Source organism: Cherax quadricarinatus, chromosome 96 (assembly GCF_038502225.1).
Source record: "Cherax quadricarinatus isolate ZL_2023a chromosome 96, ASM3850222v1, whole genome shotgun sequence".
Lineage (NCBI taxonomy): Eukaryota > Metazoa > Arthropoda > Malacostraca > Decapoda > Parastacidae > Cherax > Cherax quadricarinatus.
Window position 1 is genome coordinate 3,829,184 of NC_091387.1, and position 15,838 is coordinate 3,845,021.

The 15,838-nt window shown below is 39.8% G+C and overlaps 1 protein-coding gene across 6 annotated transcripts in view; it reads right to left on the reverse strand.

Moving 5' to 3' along the window:
- Not3 (CCR4-associated factor Not3) overlaps nt 1–15,749 on the reverse strand; it is a 106,814-nt gene extending 91,065 nt beyond the window's left edge. For 5 of the 6 annotated variants that reach the window (XM_070105018.1, XM_070105015.1, XM_070105017.1 and 2 more), the window contains exon 1: nt 15,586–15,749. In XM_070105018.1, the coding sequence (XP_069961119.1) occupies nt 15,586–15,610 (25 nt within the window). In that variant the 5' untranslated portion in view covers nt 15,611–15,749. Of the gene's footprint in view, nt 1–345; nt 496–15,585 lie in introns of those variants that run through there. The other variant, XM_070105019.1, reaches the window with a different exon arrangement.
- Between the last annotated feature and the right edge of the window lie 89 nt (nt 15,750–15,838).

The window sequence follows — 15,838 nt, forward strand, 5'->3', positions numbered from 1 at the left end:
TGACCCTTGTTTTAGGTGAATCATTACTATGCAATGTCCCACATTTTCACTATGCAATGTCCTACGTCTTCACTATGCAATGTTCTACATCTCTACTATGCAATGTCCCATGCCTTCACTATGTTATGTCCCATGCCTCTGCATAGCAGACATGGGACACTGCATAATAATATCCCACGTCTATCAGTAATTCTGCATATGTGATATACGCACGTACATTCATAGTACGTATATGTTTTATCAGGGTGATCTGCAGGATTAAGTATTGATGGACTGAGTGAGCTTCTCATTACATTAGTAGTAAACAATTCCAACAAACTGATGAATAAGACACATGTGCAACACCTGGATATCTTTACTGATGAGACGTTTTGCCAACCAGTGCCTTTTTCAATCCAATACACAGAGCATATACTGGAGACAGTCAAAGATATGGAGAGACAATTTTGAGGTGCTCATTCTCCCCGAACAGCTGCCATGGACCTGGAACACATCTGCTGCATACAGTGAGGGGACACCAGCATCTCTGTCAATGAAAAGTGTTGACACATCTACTGTATACAGTGAGGGGACACCAGCATCTCTGTCAATGAAAAGTGTTGACACATCTACTGTATACAGTGAGGGGACACCAGCATCTCTGTCAATGAAAAGTGTTGACACATCTACTGTATACAGTGAGGGGACACCAGTATCTCTGTCAATGAAAAGTGTTGATGCATCTACTGTATACAGTGAGGGGACACCAGTATCTATGTCAATGAAAAGTGTTGACACATCTACTGTATACAGTGAGGGGACACCAGTATCTATGTCAATGAAAAGTGTTGATGCATCTACTGTATACAGTGAGGAAGAAAAGTTTGATGAGTAAAGATAAACGTTTGGTATGAGGCAGAAGGAAAAGTTTAAAGGTGATGAAAGTGAAAGTCTGGGGCAGGAGATAAGCATGGTGGGGGAGGAGGGGGAGGACATGGGTGTAGCAGCAAGGGGGATAGCCAGCAGGAAGGTGACCTTGTGTCTGGGTAGCACATGTAAAGTACTTGTAGTTCAATGGTGGCACCTCAACCTCACAAGCAAAACACCAGGGTTTAATACCAGGCAGGTGGGGACTATGGGTATCTCTACAGCTCCTACTTCTGCTCAATAATAATAATAATAATAATAATAATAATAATAATAATAATAACAATATTTATTTCTACAAGCACGTGTACAAGGTATACAGACCATAGCTGACACTAATGACATACTACTACATAGAAAGCCCCTTGTTATGCAGAGCATTTTTGGGGAATTAGATCAATTTTGTTTCAGGATGCAATTCACACCAGTCGACTGATACCCAGGTACCTATTTTACTGATAGGTGAAAATGGACAGCAGGCGTCTTAAGGAAACATATCCTAATGTTTCCACCCGTACTGGAGATCGACCCCTAGGCCTCAGTGTGAGAGCTGAGTGAACTAACAACTGCGCTACAGGACACCTTAATGGTAAATAAGTAGAGTACCTGGGGGTTCATAGATTATTGTGGGTAATTTCCTAGAAGAGAATGAAATAGTTTTAATCATAACCATAATTTTTAAATGGGGTGGACTGGTAAGCCAGTGGAAGGCCTCAGTCAGATGACCACAAGCTATAGCTGTGGGTCATCATATAACTAAGACCTACGTCAGGAAACACTTGTCCTGTTTCTTGACAAACCTTACCTAACCTAACCGTCCTCAAAGAGGGGGTGGTAGTATATGTACTTCAGAATGGGCAAGAGTTTGAAATGCGCGAAGGTAGACTACTACCTCTCAGCCTGCAAATTCAATGGAGTGAAAAAAAAACAATCATTCCAGGACCAAAATATACACAAAAATGACACACACAGCTCACTTGTACAAACAGCAGCAGTAATGCAAGGATAAAGGGAAGTGATAAGGGGAAAACACATACTAGTTTCCCAAACTCTTTCTACCCATCTTTCACTCCCCGTCCCCCATGACAAGGAAACAACAATTAGCAAACAAAAGTGGGTACAGCAGCAGTGTGATGCCACCCTGCCCACTCCATACGAGCAAACCATAATAAGACACTTGGAAACCCTTATCAAGGAAATGTTTCACCAGCTTAAGGACTGATTACCTCAAACTCCTCCTCGTTTTCCAATATTCTTCTCTGTATTGGACTAAAGAAGCCACTGACTGGTGAAATGTTTTCTCAATAAAGATTCCCCCAATGTTACACAAGTGTCTCATTCTTCAAAACATATGGGGACTTAAGTGAGACACAGATCATCCAACTCACTATTTACTGTTACTTTGTAAAAAAAAAAAAAAAAAAAAAAAAAAAAATCTGATTAAAATCAGAAACTGACTGAGAAATTTATTTACAAATACATGTACAGGTCTCCCTCAACATTCGCGAGGGTTAGGGGATCAAGAGCCTCGCGAATGTTGAAAAACCGTGAATGTTTGGTGCACCAATACAGTGGACCCCCGCATAACGATATTAATCCGTTCATGAGAGCTCATTGTTATGCGAAATTATCATTATGCGAATGAATTTTCCCCATAAGAAATAATGGAAATCAAATTAATCCGTGCAAGACACCCAAAAGTATGAAAAAAAAAAATTTACCACATGAAATATACATTTTCCCACACACAAAGAGAAGGATACATGCACAATAGTAGAGTAGTACATGCACAGTATATATTGTGCATGTACTAGTCTACTAAATGAAGAATAAATGACACTTACCTTTATTGAAGATGCAGCAATGACTGATGAGACACTGTGTCCTGGGAGTGCCTTTTCCTCCTGAGTACTGTAGGTCCTGTTTGGCATTTTCTTCCAGAACAGGCCTTATCACACTGTGTATGCCACTACGATTCTTAAATCTCTCAAACCAACCTTTGCTGGCTTTAAATTCACCAATATGAGCACTAGTTCCAGGCGTTTTTCCCTGTTCACCTGGGTGTTAGTCGACTGGTGTGGGTTGCATCCTGGGAGACAAGATTAAGGACCCCAATGGAAATAAGTTAGACAGTCTTCGATGACACTGACTTTTTTGGGTTATCCTGGGTGGCTAACCCTCTGGGGTTAATTGTTTCTTGGTATTCTCAATAAGCCACACCAACAACAGTGCTACAGCAGCAGCAGCAGCAGCAGCTGACAGTGCTACAGCAGCAGCAGCAGCTGACAGTGCAGCAGCAGCAGCTGACAGTGCTACAGCAGCAGCAGCTGACAGTGCAGCAGCAGCAGCAGCAGCTGACAGTGCTACAGCAGCAGCAGACAATGCTACAGCAGCAGCAGACGGTACTACAACAGCAGCAGCAGCAGCAGCAGCAGCTGACGGTGGTACAGCAGCAGCAGCAGCTGATGGTGCTACAGCAGCAGCAGCAGCAGCTGACAGTGCAGCAGCAGCAGACGATGCTACAGCAGCAGCAGACGATGCTACAGCAGCAGCAGACAGTACTACAGCAGCAGCAGACGGTACTACAGCAGCAGCTGATGGTGGTACAGCAGCAGCAGCAGCTGATGGTGGTACAGCAGCAGCAGCAGCTGATGGTGCTACAGCAGCAGCAGCAGCTGATGGTGCTACAACAGCAGCAGCAGCTGACAGTGCTACAGCAGCAGCAGCATCAGCAGTTGACCATGGTACCACAGTATTTCGATAATATTTCTCACCCTTTTTCCCACAGGGTTGGCACTAGAAGCTTTCTTGGGGCCCATGGTCAATTATTTTGCAGATAAAAATCACCAAAAACACTGTAATAATACAAAATGTTACGATTGTATGCTTGGATGTTACTGCGGAGGCTGGCTTGTAAACAATGCCACCGGCGGAACATGTGAGGCTGGCTCAGGCCGCACATTAGACGCGTCTCGGGCGAATAGTATTGAGCGGGTTTTTTAGCGGTATGCAAGGCAAAATCTTAGCGATAAAATGTATCGGTATGCGGATTTAACGTTATGTGATGCCAACGGTATGCGGGGGTCCACTGTATATTGTAGGGAAATATATTACAATACTGCTTCCTTAAGTTGTTGAACCATGAATAATCATAAAATACATGAAAATGTCGTAAATTGTACTAAATATATACATGTTATGCTTTAATAACGTATGTTATTTAATAACATGTATGTAAATAACATGTATGTTATTAAATACCACAGACTCCACCACTGCGAGTCCCTACTACCCTCCCTCCGAGCCCCGCAACTGGCAGCCAGCCCTCCCACCACTCAGTGTGGTGAGTGTTTTGTTTGTTCATTATTTGCTATTAAACTACAGAATAAATAATGTAAACCCATTCATGACTGCATATTGGAATGGCTATTAGGAAAGGTATTAGACGGTGACATCATGTGTTTACTCTTGAACACAGCAAAGAATCGAACATTTCTGCTATTGCTAATAATAACAATAGTAATAATAATAATAATAATAATAATAATAATAATAATAATAAATACGATATAACTGAAGAAGGAAATTGTACAAAAATACGAGGGAGTGGTTGACACATCGTCAGCGTGACTTTGTTTATGCTGGAGTGAACATTAGTCTCCCTGCTCTTCCAAACATTTCACAATAATTCAGCAGTTGAGGCAGTGGTATTTAATAACATATATGTTATAAATAATAATAGTACATATTATTAATAACATGTATTATTATTAACATGTATGTATTTAATAAATACTATTGCCTCAATCACTGCCTCTACCACTCCAGTCACACTCAATCTACAAGCACCAAACACAATGAATTATTGTGAAATGTTTGGAAGAGCAGGGAGACTAATGTTCACTCCAGCATAAACAAAGTCACACTGACGATGTGTCAACCACTCCCTCGTATTTTTGTACAATTTCCTTCTTCAATTATATCATATTTATTATTATTATTATTATTATTATTATTATTATTAGCTGTAGCAGAAATGTTTAATTCTTTGCAGTGTTCAAGAGTAAACGCATAATGTCACCGTCTAATACCTGTCCTAATAGCCATTCCAATATGCAGTCATGAATGGGTTTACATTATTTATACTGTAATTTAATAGCAAATAATGAACAAACAAAACACTCACCACACTGAGTGGTGGGAGGGCTGGCTGCCAGTTGTGGGGGTCGGTGGGAGGGTAGAAGGGACTCGCAGGTGGCGGGAAACTTAAATATGATTTGGCGGCTGGGAATCTGGTGGCTGGGAATTTGGCGGTTGGGAATTCGTGAATGTGTGAAGCCCGTGAAAGTTGAAAACGTGAATGTTGAGGGAGACCTGTATATGATAAAGGTAAGAGAATACAGCTGAAAAAGAGAGAGCATTTTTCGAAGGTCACACTACACTCAGCATTAACATTACATTGAGCACTTTAAACACACTGGGTAACATGACCTGTCTACATGCATCTGTGAAGCTTCATAAAAAACAATATGCTTTAATCAGATATTGCTATAATACTTTACAGTACATACTACTATATAGTATAGTATTATGTCACTGATGTCAGCTAGGCCTGTATACCTTGTACACATCAGCCGTCTCCCACCAAGGTAGGTTAGCCCGAAAAAGAAAAACTTTCGTCCTTCACTCCATCACTGTCTTGCCAGTTATAAAACTGCCACATTAACACCCCTCTTTAGATATTTTATATATTATATCTACCCTCCTCTCCTTACCACTCTTCATCCTCTTCCCACCAATCTCAGTTCCCTCCTCATTTACACAATTCTCTGCCTTGCATAATTAGAATGCAGACCTAGATCCATACAAATCTCTGTGTAATTTATAATACACAAACAATGTATACTATACTAATGCTTGAATGCTTAGGTTAAAAACAATTATAGATATAAAAGCTAGTTAATAAATTAAGCTACAGTAGTGAATCCTTCATATAATGGACTAATGGGGAAAATGGGAGGTAGGCTATGGTGTTTGTGGTGGATAAAGAAAAGACTGTTGTGCTGTGATAGTAACAATAACAGAATATTCCGAATCATTTGACCCAACAGATTTTGCTCCACAAATAACCCGCACATAAAAGAGAGAAGCTTACGACAACCTTTCGGTCCGACTTTGTAAATGGTCCAAGTTGGACCGAAACGTCGTCGTAAGCTTCTCTCTTTTATGTGCGGGTTATTTGTGTATCGTTCCAGTCATGGTATTGTGCCTTTTTTTTTTTGTTATTTGCTCCACATTTATGAATTACATTATATAGAGGGTTGTTATATCGGGTATACTATAATTTATCACAATATCAACAAACTACACGTATTAGGAATACAGTATGTAATTCTTTATGACAAAGCACATCTATTTATCCACCACAGCTAAATATTTCAATTCACTTTTAAAAACAAGACAGTCTAAAATATATCCTAAACAGGAACACTTATCAACTCTCAGTGCCCCATGGCCTGGTGGCTAAAGCTCTCGTTTCACACGGCGAGGGTCCGGGTTTGATTCCCAGCGTAAGGAAACAAGCCCAGTGTTTTCTTACACTGGTTGTCTATGTTCCCCATCAGTAAAATGAGTACCTGGGTGTTAGTCAAGTGGTGTTGGTCACATCCTGGGACAAAACTGACTTAATTTGCCTGAAATGCTCTGCATAACAAGCAGCTTTCTATATAGTAGTGTGTCACTGATGTCAGCTAGGCCTGTATACCCTGTACATGTAGAAATAAAGATATTATATACTATATTATATTACAAATTAGTAGAACGTATTAACAAAAACAAAAAAAATTAATTCTCCCATTAGCCTGGCTGGCTTCAATAGCAGTGCCTTAATCTAATACAGGCACATACTTAACCTTTTTATTATTACAGACTCCCAGTGGATTTCCCAACATGTTCCCATATCCCCTTCATCAGACTTTCTCTAGCAACAGAACAGCTGATAGTAATTTTGTAAATGGTCCAAGTTGGACCAAAATGTTGTCATAAGCTTTTCTCTCTCCTGTGTGTTGGTTATTTATGTAATGTTCCAGTCATGGTACTGTGCCTTTTTGTTCTTTATAATTCCCTCAAGGGAGGTTCCTTGACTGAGCCTGAATATCTTCCCCCCCCCACAGGCGCTGTATAATCCTGCGGGTTTAGCGCTCCCCCGTGATTGTAATAATAATGTTACAGTGGACCCTCAACCAGCGATATTAATCCGTTCCTGAGAGCTCATCGTTAGGTCAAAATTATCGTTAGTCAAGTTAATTTTCCCCATAAGAAATAATGGAAATCAAATTAATCCGTGCAAGACACCGAAAAGTATTGAAAAAAAAATTTTTTACCACATGAAATATTAATTTTAATACACACAAACTGAAGATTACATGCACAGTTACATGACACTTACCTTTATTGAAGATCTGGTGATGATTGATGGGATGGGAGGAGGGGAGAGCGTTGATCTTCTTAGTGTTTAGAAGGGGAATCCCCTTCCATTAGCACTTGAGGCAGCAAGTCTTTTTCTGGGGTTACTTCCCTTGTTCTTTTAATGCCACTAAGACCAGCTTCAGAGTCACTGGACTTCTGTCGCACAACATATCTGTCCATAGAGGCCTGTACCTCTCGTTCCTTTATCCTAAAGTGTTTCACAACATTGTCAGTGTAATAGTCACCAGCACGGCTTGCAATAGCTGTGTGAGGGTGATTTTCATCAAAAAAAGGTTTGCACTTTAAGCCACATTGCACACATTTCCTTAATCTTTGAAGTAGGCAACTTCGTCAATTTCTAACTCCCCTCCTCCGAAGCAGTTTCCTCAGGTGTGGCCTCTTACTGTTGAAGATGATCTAGCAGCTCATCAGTGGTTTGTTCTTCATTGTCCTCCTCCACCAACTCTTCCACATCCTCCCCACTAACCTCACCAATATGAGCACTAGTTCCAGGCATTTTTTCCTGTTCACCTGGGTGTTAGTCAACTGTTGTAGGTCACATCCTGGGGGACAAGATTAAGGTCCCCCAATGGAAATAAGTTAGACAGTCCTCGATGATGCACTGACTTTCTTGGGTTATCCTGGGTGGCTAACCCTCCGGGGTTAATCGTTTCTCGGTAATTGTTTCACGTTAAGCCACACCAACAACACTCTCTCCACATCTTCGAGTAATACAGCTGATGGTGGTGAAGCAACAACAACAGCTGACTGTGGTGCAGCAGCAGCTGCACCTTTGGCAAGAACAGCTTCCTTGATTGCCGTTTTCTTACCCACAATAGTAGCGATGGTTGATTGGGGTTTATTATACAACCTGACCAGCTCAGAGACACGCACTCCACTTTCATACTTAGCAATGATCTCTTTCTTCATCTCCATAGTAATTCTCGCCCTTTTTGCTGTAGGGTTGGCACTAGAAGCTTTCTTGGGGCCCATGGTGACTTATTTTGCAGGTGCAATCACTACAAAGGCTGTGATAATATGAAATGTTCCAGTTGTTGTATGTTCGGAAGCGACCGCGGTGGCTGGCTGGCTTGTAAACACTGGCACCGAAGGGACAAGTGAGGCGCGCTCAGGCCAAAGTGGACGTGTATGGTACAGAACGAATAGCGCTGGTCGGGTTTTTAAGCGCTAGTTGAGGCAAAATTTTTGCGTTAAAATGTATCGCTAGTCAGATTTATCGTTAATTGATGCCATCGCTGGTTAAGGGTCCACTGTATTTATAATTTATTCTGACAACTTTTTTAAAATTGTTCAGAGATCAAGCCCAATAAAGGTACTCCTCACTTAACGACCTACCTGTTTAACCCTTTCAGGGTCCACAGGCCCTCTCCCAGACTTGTTCTCAGGGTCCCCCAAATTTCAAAAAAAAAAAAAAATTATTTTTTTCTTATGAAAAGATAGAGAATATTTTCCCAATTATAATGACACCAAAAGTATGAAATTTTATGGAAAACTTACAGAATTATGTTCTCGCGAAGTTAGCGGTCTCGACGATGTTCACGCATCGGCAATTTTACCCACTTTGAGCCCTATTTTCGTCCAATTCCAATGTAATAGTTGACAAAAATCATAACTATTTCTCTAGAACTCCATTTTTATTATCGAATGAGTACAAGAAGCCACCCATTTACCGATTTCAACTATCCAATACAGTGGTCAGAATTTAGCAATTTTGCCAATTTCACACAGATTTCAAAAGATGCCAATTTTCAAATAGGGTCCAGAATAAACAAGAAAGGCATTCCTGGTACTAAAATCACATTTCCTCTGTTCATTAGTCACGTCCCCATGCCCCTCTTACATTCTTTTGCTTTCCTCTTTGAATTTTTATTCTCACAAAAAAATAGAAGATTTACTGTTATGCAGACTGCTGTATTAGTGTAAAAATGGTATAAATAATATCAGAGCACTTGTGAAAGAATATTAGACTCACCAGTTGACGTATATTGGACACTTAGCATGATTTGTTTACTTTTGAACTTTGGTAAAAATTGAACACTTCTGCTACTTTGAGCTCAATTTCAAGGTACTTTTCATTGTAAAACCAGTCAAAATCATCTCAATTTCTGTAATATGTCTTTCATTCTATAAAATAAGACCAGGAAAACTAGAATACAACAATAAATACCATACGAAAATACAGTGCAAAGTTGCTGTTTTAATCCAAAAACACGGTCGAAGTTTTTTTTTTCTCATTACGCACTGTGTCCTGCAGGATTTTTTTTATACTGCGCACACTGATCACATAGATCCATTCTTTCATATGTAGGCCTACCAGCTTTCTCTCACCAGATCTGAGGGCGCTAGAATTTATGCGTACTAGTACGTCAAGAACCCTGCCGTGTAAGCTGTACGGCCGAAACCCTGAAAGGGTTAATGATCACTCGGACTTACGGCCAGCTCTCTGACCAGTCAGTATTGTATGTCTGACAAAAACGAACACGTCGATGCCATGAATAAACAAACTGTGCAACTTGCTAACGTGCTTAATTGAGATGTTGAAGTAGAAGATACTGAAGAATTAGTGGAATACCTGAAGGGAGAGCTAACTAACAAAGATTTAATAGAGTTGGAAGCACTTGAAATATCAGCAACAGGTGGATCCTCGCTTAATGACCAATTTGTTTACCGACCCACTCTTAGGAATGGAACTCGGTCGTTAAGTGAGGAGTACCTGTACTCCCATCATTTGTTTCCCATATCCCCAAGGGGTATGGATACCCTTAGTTTAGAACCCTTGGCTCTAATGATTAGCAGATGGATGATCAAGCCTCCACCACTCTTTTGCAGTGCATGTTCCACATGGATTTAGTACTGCACACGAATATAAAAATATTGTACGTACAAGAATGCCGTAATGAGAAAAAAAAAACGGAAAATTTAGTCATTTTCCCTTAACAGGATATGTTTTTTTGATTAGAAGTACTTTCTAGCAATTTACAAATGGAGCTGGCTTTTATGATTTGACATGTTGTTGGAGTGTGGGCAAGATAACATTTATGAAGGGATTTGGGGAAACTGGTTAGTTGGTCTTTGGTCCTGGAGGAGGAAAGTATAGTGCCTGAATTCTGAAGGAGAGATGGGAATTTTGTGGTTTAAAGGGTCATCTGAACTGTGATGTTGGGGCCCTTCTGGCAAGACAGTGATTGAATGAGTGACAGTGAAAGGGTATTCTTCGTCGGGACACCCTACCTCAGTGAGAGACGGCTGGAGTATTAAAAAAAAAAAAAAAGTGCAATAGGTTGGTAACGGGATGCGTCACACCTCCAACACACTCTCCTTACTCAACAAAAGATGACTATTACAGTTTTTCACTGAAGGGATAGAACACTACGACTAGATCTGATTGAATATGTGCTTATATTGTGTATATATTACTGTTTTAGCATAAGAATATGACACTTGGCCCATCTGATAGATATTTTGAAAATGCTGATTTAAATTCAAGAGGTATAAAAGCTTCATTACTGAACTCATCATTATGAGGTAAAACCTATTAACACAGATTCCTGCAGGGGGTTTGAAGGAGGTCTAGTGGAAAATGCATTCCTTGGGGAACTTTAGCTGGAGTATGCTATTTTCTCACCAACAACATCAAAGGAGTAAAGTAGGGGTGTTCAAGCATGAAGATGTAGGTATTAGAGATAGGAAGATATCAAATTTTTTGCTGATACCAATACTGATACTAAATTTTTGGCCAGTACCAATACTGTCAAATTAGTTCATTTGTTTGCTAGTTCAACTGTTTGATTGTTAGTTCAATTGTTTGATTGTTAGTTTGTTTGTTAGTTCATTTGTTCTCACCCTCTCTGTCTCTCTCTCTCTCTCTCTCTGTGGAGACCAGCAATTTTTTATGGGCAAAATGCTTGTGTTTCCCCTTGAAAAGTACAATAATGATTCAATGAGTACACAAAGAGAAGTGACAAATACTTTTTTTAAGCTGATACCAGTGATCATGACCTTGATAAATAAATCTCCCATAAATATATGCTGATCACCTTAAGTTTTGCACCCTAGGTAGCACGAGGGATGTTAGCCTATTGTTTAGATCGTCCAGTGGCCTGGTAGGCAATGCTCTCGCCTCACACACTAAGTGTCCGTGGCTCAATTCCCATCCAGGCAGAAACATTGGGCATGTTTCCTTAAACCTATTGGTCCCCGTTCGCCTAGGAAGTAGGTAGGTGCCTTGGTGTTAGCCGACTGGTGTTGGTCACATCCTGGAGGAGCAAGACTGAAGGACCCCAATGGAAATAAGACAGACAGTCCTTGATGATGCATTCTCTTGGGTTATCCTGGGTGGCTAACCCTCCCCTGGGTTAAAAATCTGAACAAAATCTAATCAGGTTGGGTAGCTCACGTTAGGTTACATTAACACTTGACTTTTCCATTATCTTGAACATATCCCATTATATGCACTTGTATAAACACACTTTTCACATGAAAAATCTTGTTTACTGAATGACAGCACTGCCTGATTATGTAAATTATAATTCCAAGTCTTAACACTAATGTAAGTCACTTCACTCTGGCTCACAGTCATCACAAGTCACATCACTCTGGCTCATAGTCATCACAAGTCACATCACTCTGGCTCACAGTCATCACAAGTCACTTCACTGGCTCACAGTCATCACAAGTCACTTCACTCTGGCTCACAGTCATCACAAGTCACATCACTCTGGCTCACAGTCATCACAAGTCACATCACTGGCTCAGTTATCACTTCAATACATATTTCTTTTCATAGTACAGAAACTGTATCAGACTGTACCATATTACTACAGTGTATCATGCTCAGTATTTCAAAATTTTTGTGAAAACTGTGTTTATCTTCAATAGTCATAAATCCATTTTAATCGTTCAAGGTATTTAACATTATGTTGAAGAACCACTGTAAATCACTTGTACCACTAAAGGTGTTACAAACTGCTTTCACAAAATGTAAACATCTTCATAGTAATCTCTGACTGGTATATTAGCTTCTAATTTTCCTCTTTTGCCTCTCAGTCATATTATCAGATTTCCATCTTATACAATAATACAGTTAACCCTCCATATAAGTGGGTACCTGAGGGGTGCAGGTACCAAGTAATGGTAATTGTGCTGAATACAGAAAAGTTCATTTTGTCATAATTGTAACAATGGACAATTCTACGAAAATAAGGACTTTGTCCAATGTTTCCAAATCTATCGACTCAGGGTTATTTCTCGTATTTTCGGAGTCACTTTAAGGGAGAGTTTCCCATACCTTACATATTCAACAAGCAGTTTTACAGTAACTTATCACCAGTTTTTCACCAAAAAAAAAAAAAAATCAGGCTTTTTCTTAGTAAGATTCACATTCTCTTTTTCTGTCAGTTTTTCAACATAAGCAAAGATCGGGAGCACTTTAACCCATAAACGGTCCAAGCAGATCTACGTTCACATGTGTAGTGCTACAAAATTAGATCTACGTTTTTTTTTACATATTTTCAAATATAAAAAAAAAAAACAAAGTAGACAAAAGTTTTTTTACACATTTTCAAATGTAAAAAAACAAAAAGAAGATCTACTTTTTTTACATACTTTCAAATGTTGAAAAAACGTATATATACGTTTGGACTGTTTACGGGTTAAGTTACAAGTGTGATCAATTTTTCCAATAAGTCGAGTTCGTCCTCGCTGAAACACTTTTCTTAAATATCTTGAACAATAAGAAACTGTCATGATGGTTCAGTCATAACACTAGACTATATTGAAACCTAAAATTATTTTAATCCAATCATAACTAAGCACTAAACCCAGAGGTCATACAACGCTGCATTGAAACCCAGAAAACTTAACCTAACTAAACCTTACATGTAATATTTATATTATTATTATTATTATTATTATTATTATTATAATCAATTTGGAAGCGCTAAACCCTTATGAAGGTATTCAGGTTTAATTCAGGGAACTGCAGCACATATCCAATTCCCTAGATCAAGAGCCCCTCACCAGCATCAAGGAACCTTGAGGGGTAATATGTATTAATAATTTGATCCCGAAAACCAATAAAAAATAAGCCAACATAAGGTAAAAATTTGCACTTTCCACTGTGCCATTTTCTTAGACCATTAATAATCAAGATAATCAAGCATTTACAAACAATTATGCATGTTAATTTGGAGTTAATAACTTTATTTAGGTACACACAAGTAAAATTATAATACATAATGTAAATAACCCTCCAAGATAATCCAAAAAAAAGTGAATTATTTCCATTAGGGTCCATGACTTAATAGTTTGTTATCTATAAGTTTCTGTGCTCTAAATAAGAAAAAAATGGAAATTACTTTACAGTTGTTACTTTTATCTCACAGGAAGAAATATAGTAAATTATTATAATCATGGGGAGCGCTAAACACGTAGGAGTATACAGCGCCTGTGGGGGGGGGGGGGATGGAAGGTATTTCGGGGGAATTCAGGGAACTGGAACACAGATCCAATTCCCCAGATCAAGAGCCCGTCACCAGCATCAAGGAACCCCCCCTTAAGGGGTAAAATATATTAAAATATTAACAATTATTGTTATGGCTGAGGTCAACACAAGTCAGCTGATACAAGTGTCTTTATTTATGATGTTTTATCCCCACTCAGGTGAATATACCAGTGTTGGAGGAGTGAATATACCAGTGTTGGAGGAGTGAATATACCAGTGTTGGAGGAGTGAATATACCAGTGTTGGAGGAGTGAATATACCAGTGTTGGAGGAGTGAGTATACCAGTGTTGGAGGAGTGAATATACCAGTGTTGGAGGAGTGAATAAACCAGTGTTGGAGGAGTGAATATACCAGTGTTGGAGGAGTGAATATACCAGTGTTGGAGGAGTGAATATACCAATGTTGGAGGAGTGAATACACCAGTGTTGGAGGAGTGAATATATCAGTGTTGGAGGAGTGAATATGCCAGTGTTGGAGGAGTGAATATACCAGTGTTGGAGGAGTGAATATACCAGTGTTGGAGTGAATACACCAATGTTGGAGTGAATACACGTGGAGGAGTGAATATACCAGTGTTGGAGGAGTGAATATACCAGTGTTGGAGGAGTGAATATACCAGTGTTGGAGGAGTGATTATACCAGTGTTGGAGGAGTGAATATACCAGTGTTGGAGTGAATACACTAATGTTGGAGGAGTGAATACACGTGGAGGAGTGAATATACCAGTGTTGGAGGAGTGAATATACCAGTGTTGGAGGAGTGAATATACCAGTGTTGGAGGAGTGAATATACCAGTGTTGGAGGAGTGAATATGCCAGTGTTGGAGGAGTGAATATACCAGTGTTGGAGGAGTGAATATACCAGTGTTGGAGGAGTGAATATACCAGTGTTGGAGGAGTGAATATACCAGTGTTGGAGTGAATACACCAATGTTGGAGGAGTGAATACACATGGAGGAGTGAATACACCAGTGTTAGAGGAGTGAATACACCAGTGTTGGAGGAGTGAATATACCAGTGTTGGAGGAGTGAATATACCAGTGTTGGAGGAGTGAATATACCAGTGTTGGAGGAGTGAATATACCAGTGTTGGAGTGAATATACCAGTGTTGGAGGAGTGAATATGCCAGTGTTGGAGGAGTGAATATACTAGTGTTGGAGGAGTGAATATGCCAGTGTTGGAGGAGTGAATATACCAGTGTTGGAGGAGTGAATATACCAGTATTGGAGGAGTGAATATACCAGTGTTGGAGGAGTGAATACACCAGTGTTGGAGGAGTGACTACACCAGTATTGGAGGAGTGAATACAAGTGTTGGAGGAGTGACTACACCAGTTTGGAGTGAATACACCAGTGTTGGAGGAGTGAATACACCAGTATTGGAGGAGTGAATACAAGTGTTGGAGGAGTGACTACACTAGTGTTGGAGAGTAGTGTTGGAGAGTGAGAGGAAAGTAAACTCTCACCACCGTCACTTCCTCCAACACCAACACAACCTTTATCCCTCACCTCCCACCAACACCCCCCTCCCCCACACCTCCTCCCCCACCAACAACCCCCAACAAACAACCCTCCCCAGGGGTAATAAACCCACAAAATCCCCAACAAACTCATGTTTACACTTGTAAACAGCCTTTCCTTTCCTACCTCCTCCAACAAAACCACAAATTAAACCACTTTCCCCCTACCTTGTAATTTTCTAGATGCTGCCATTGCTAGGAGGAGCGTCTACTGGAGGTTTTGTTCATACTTGTAGGCCAGAAGCCCCACTACATACACACTAAAATTCAAGAAATTCACTTTTATTTTTATTGACACTATCGACACAATATGGCTACCATCTAAAGCTTCCTTGTCCATAACTCTTTTGAAAACTTTAAAAACTACTAAAAATTACAACGAGGGGTTGTTTCTTTCTTTTTTGGGGGATAGATGGCTTTG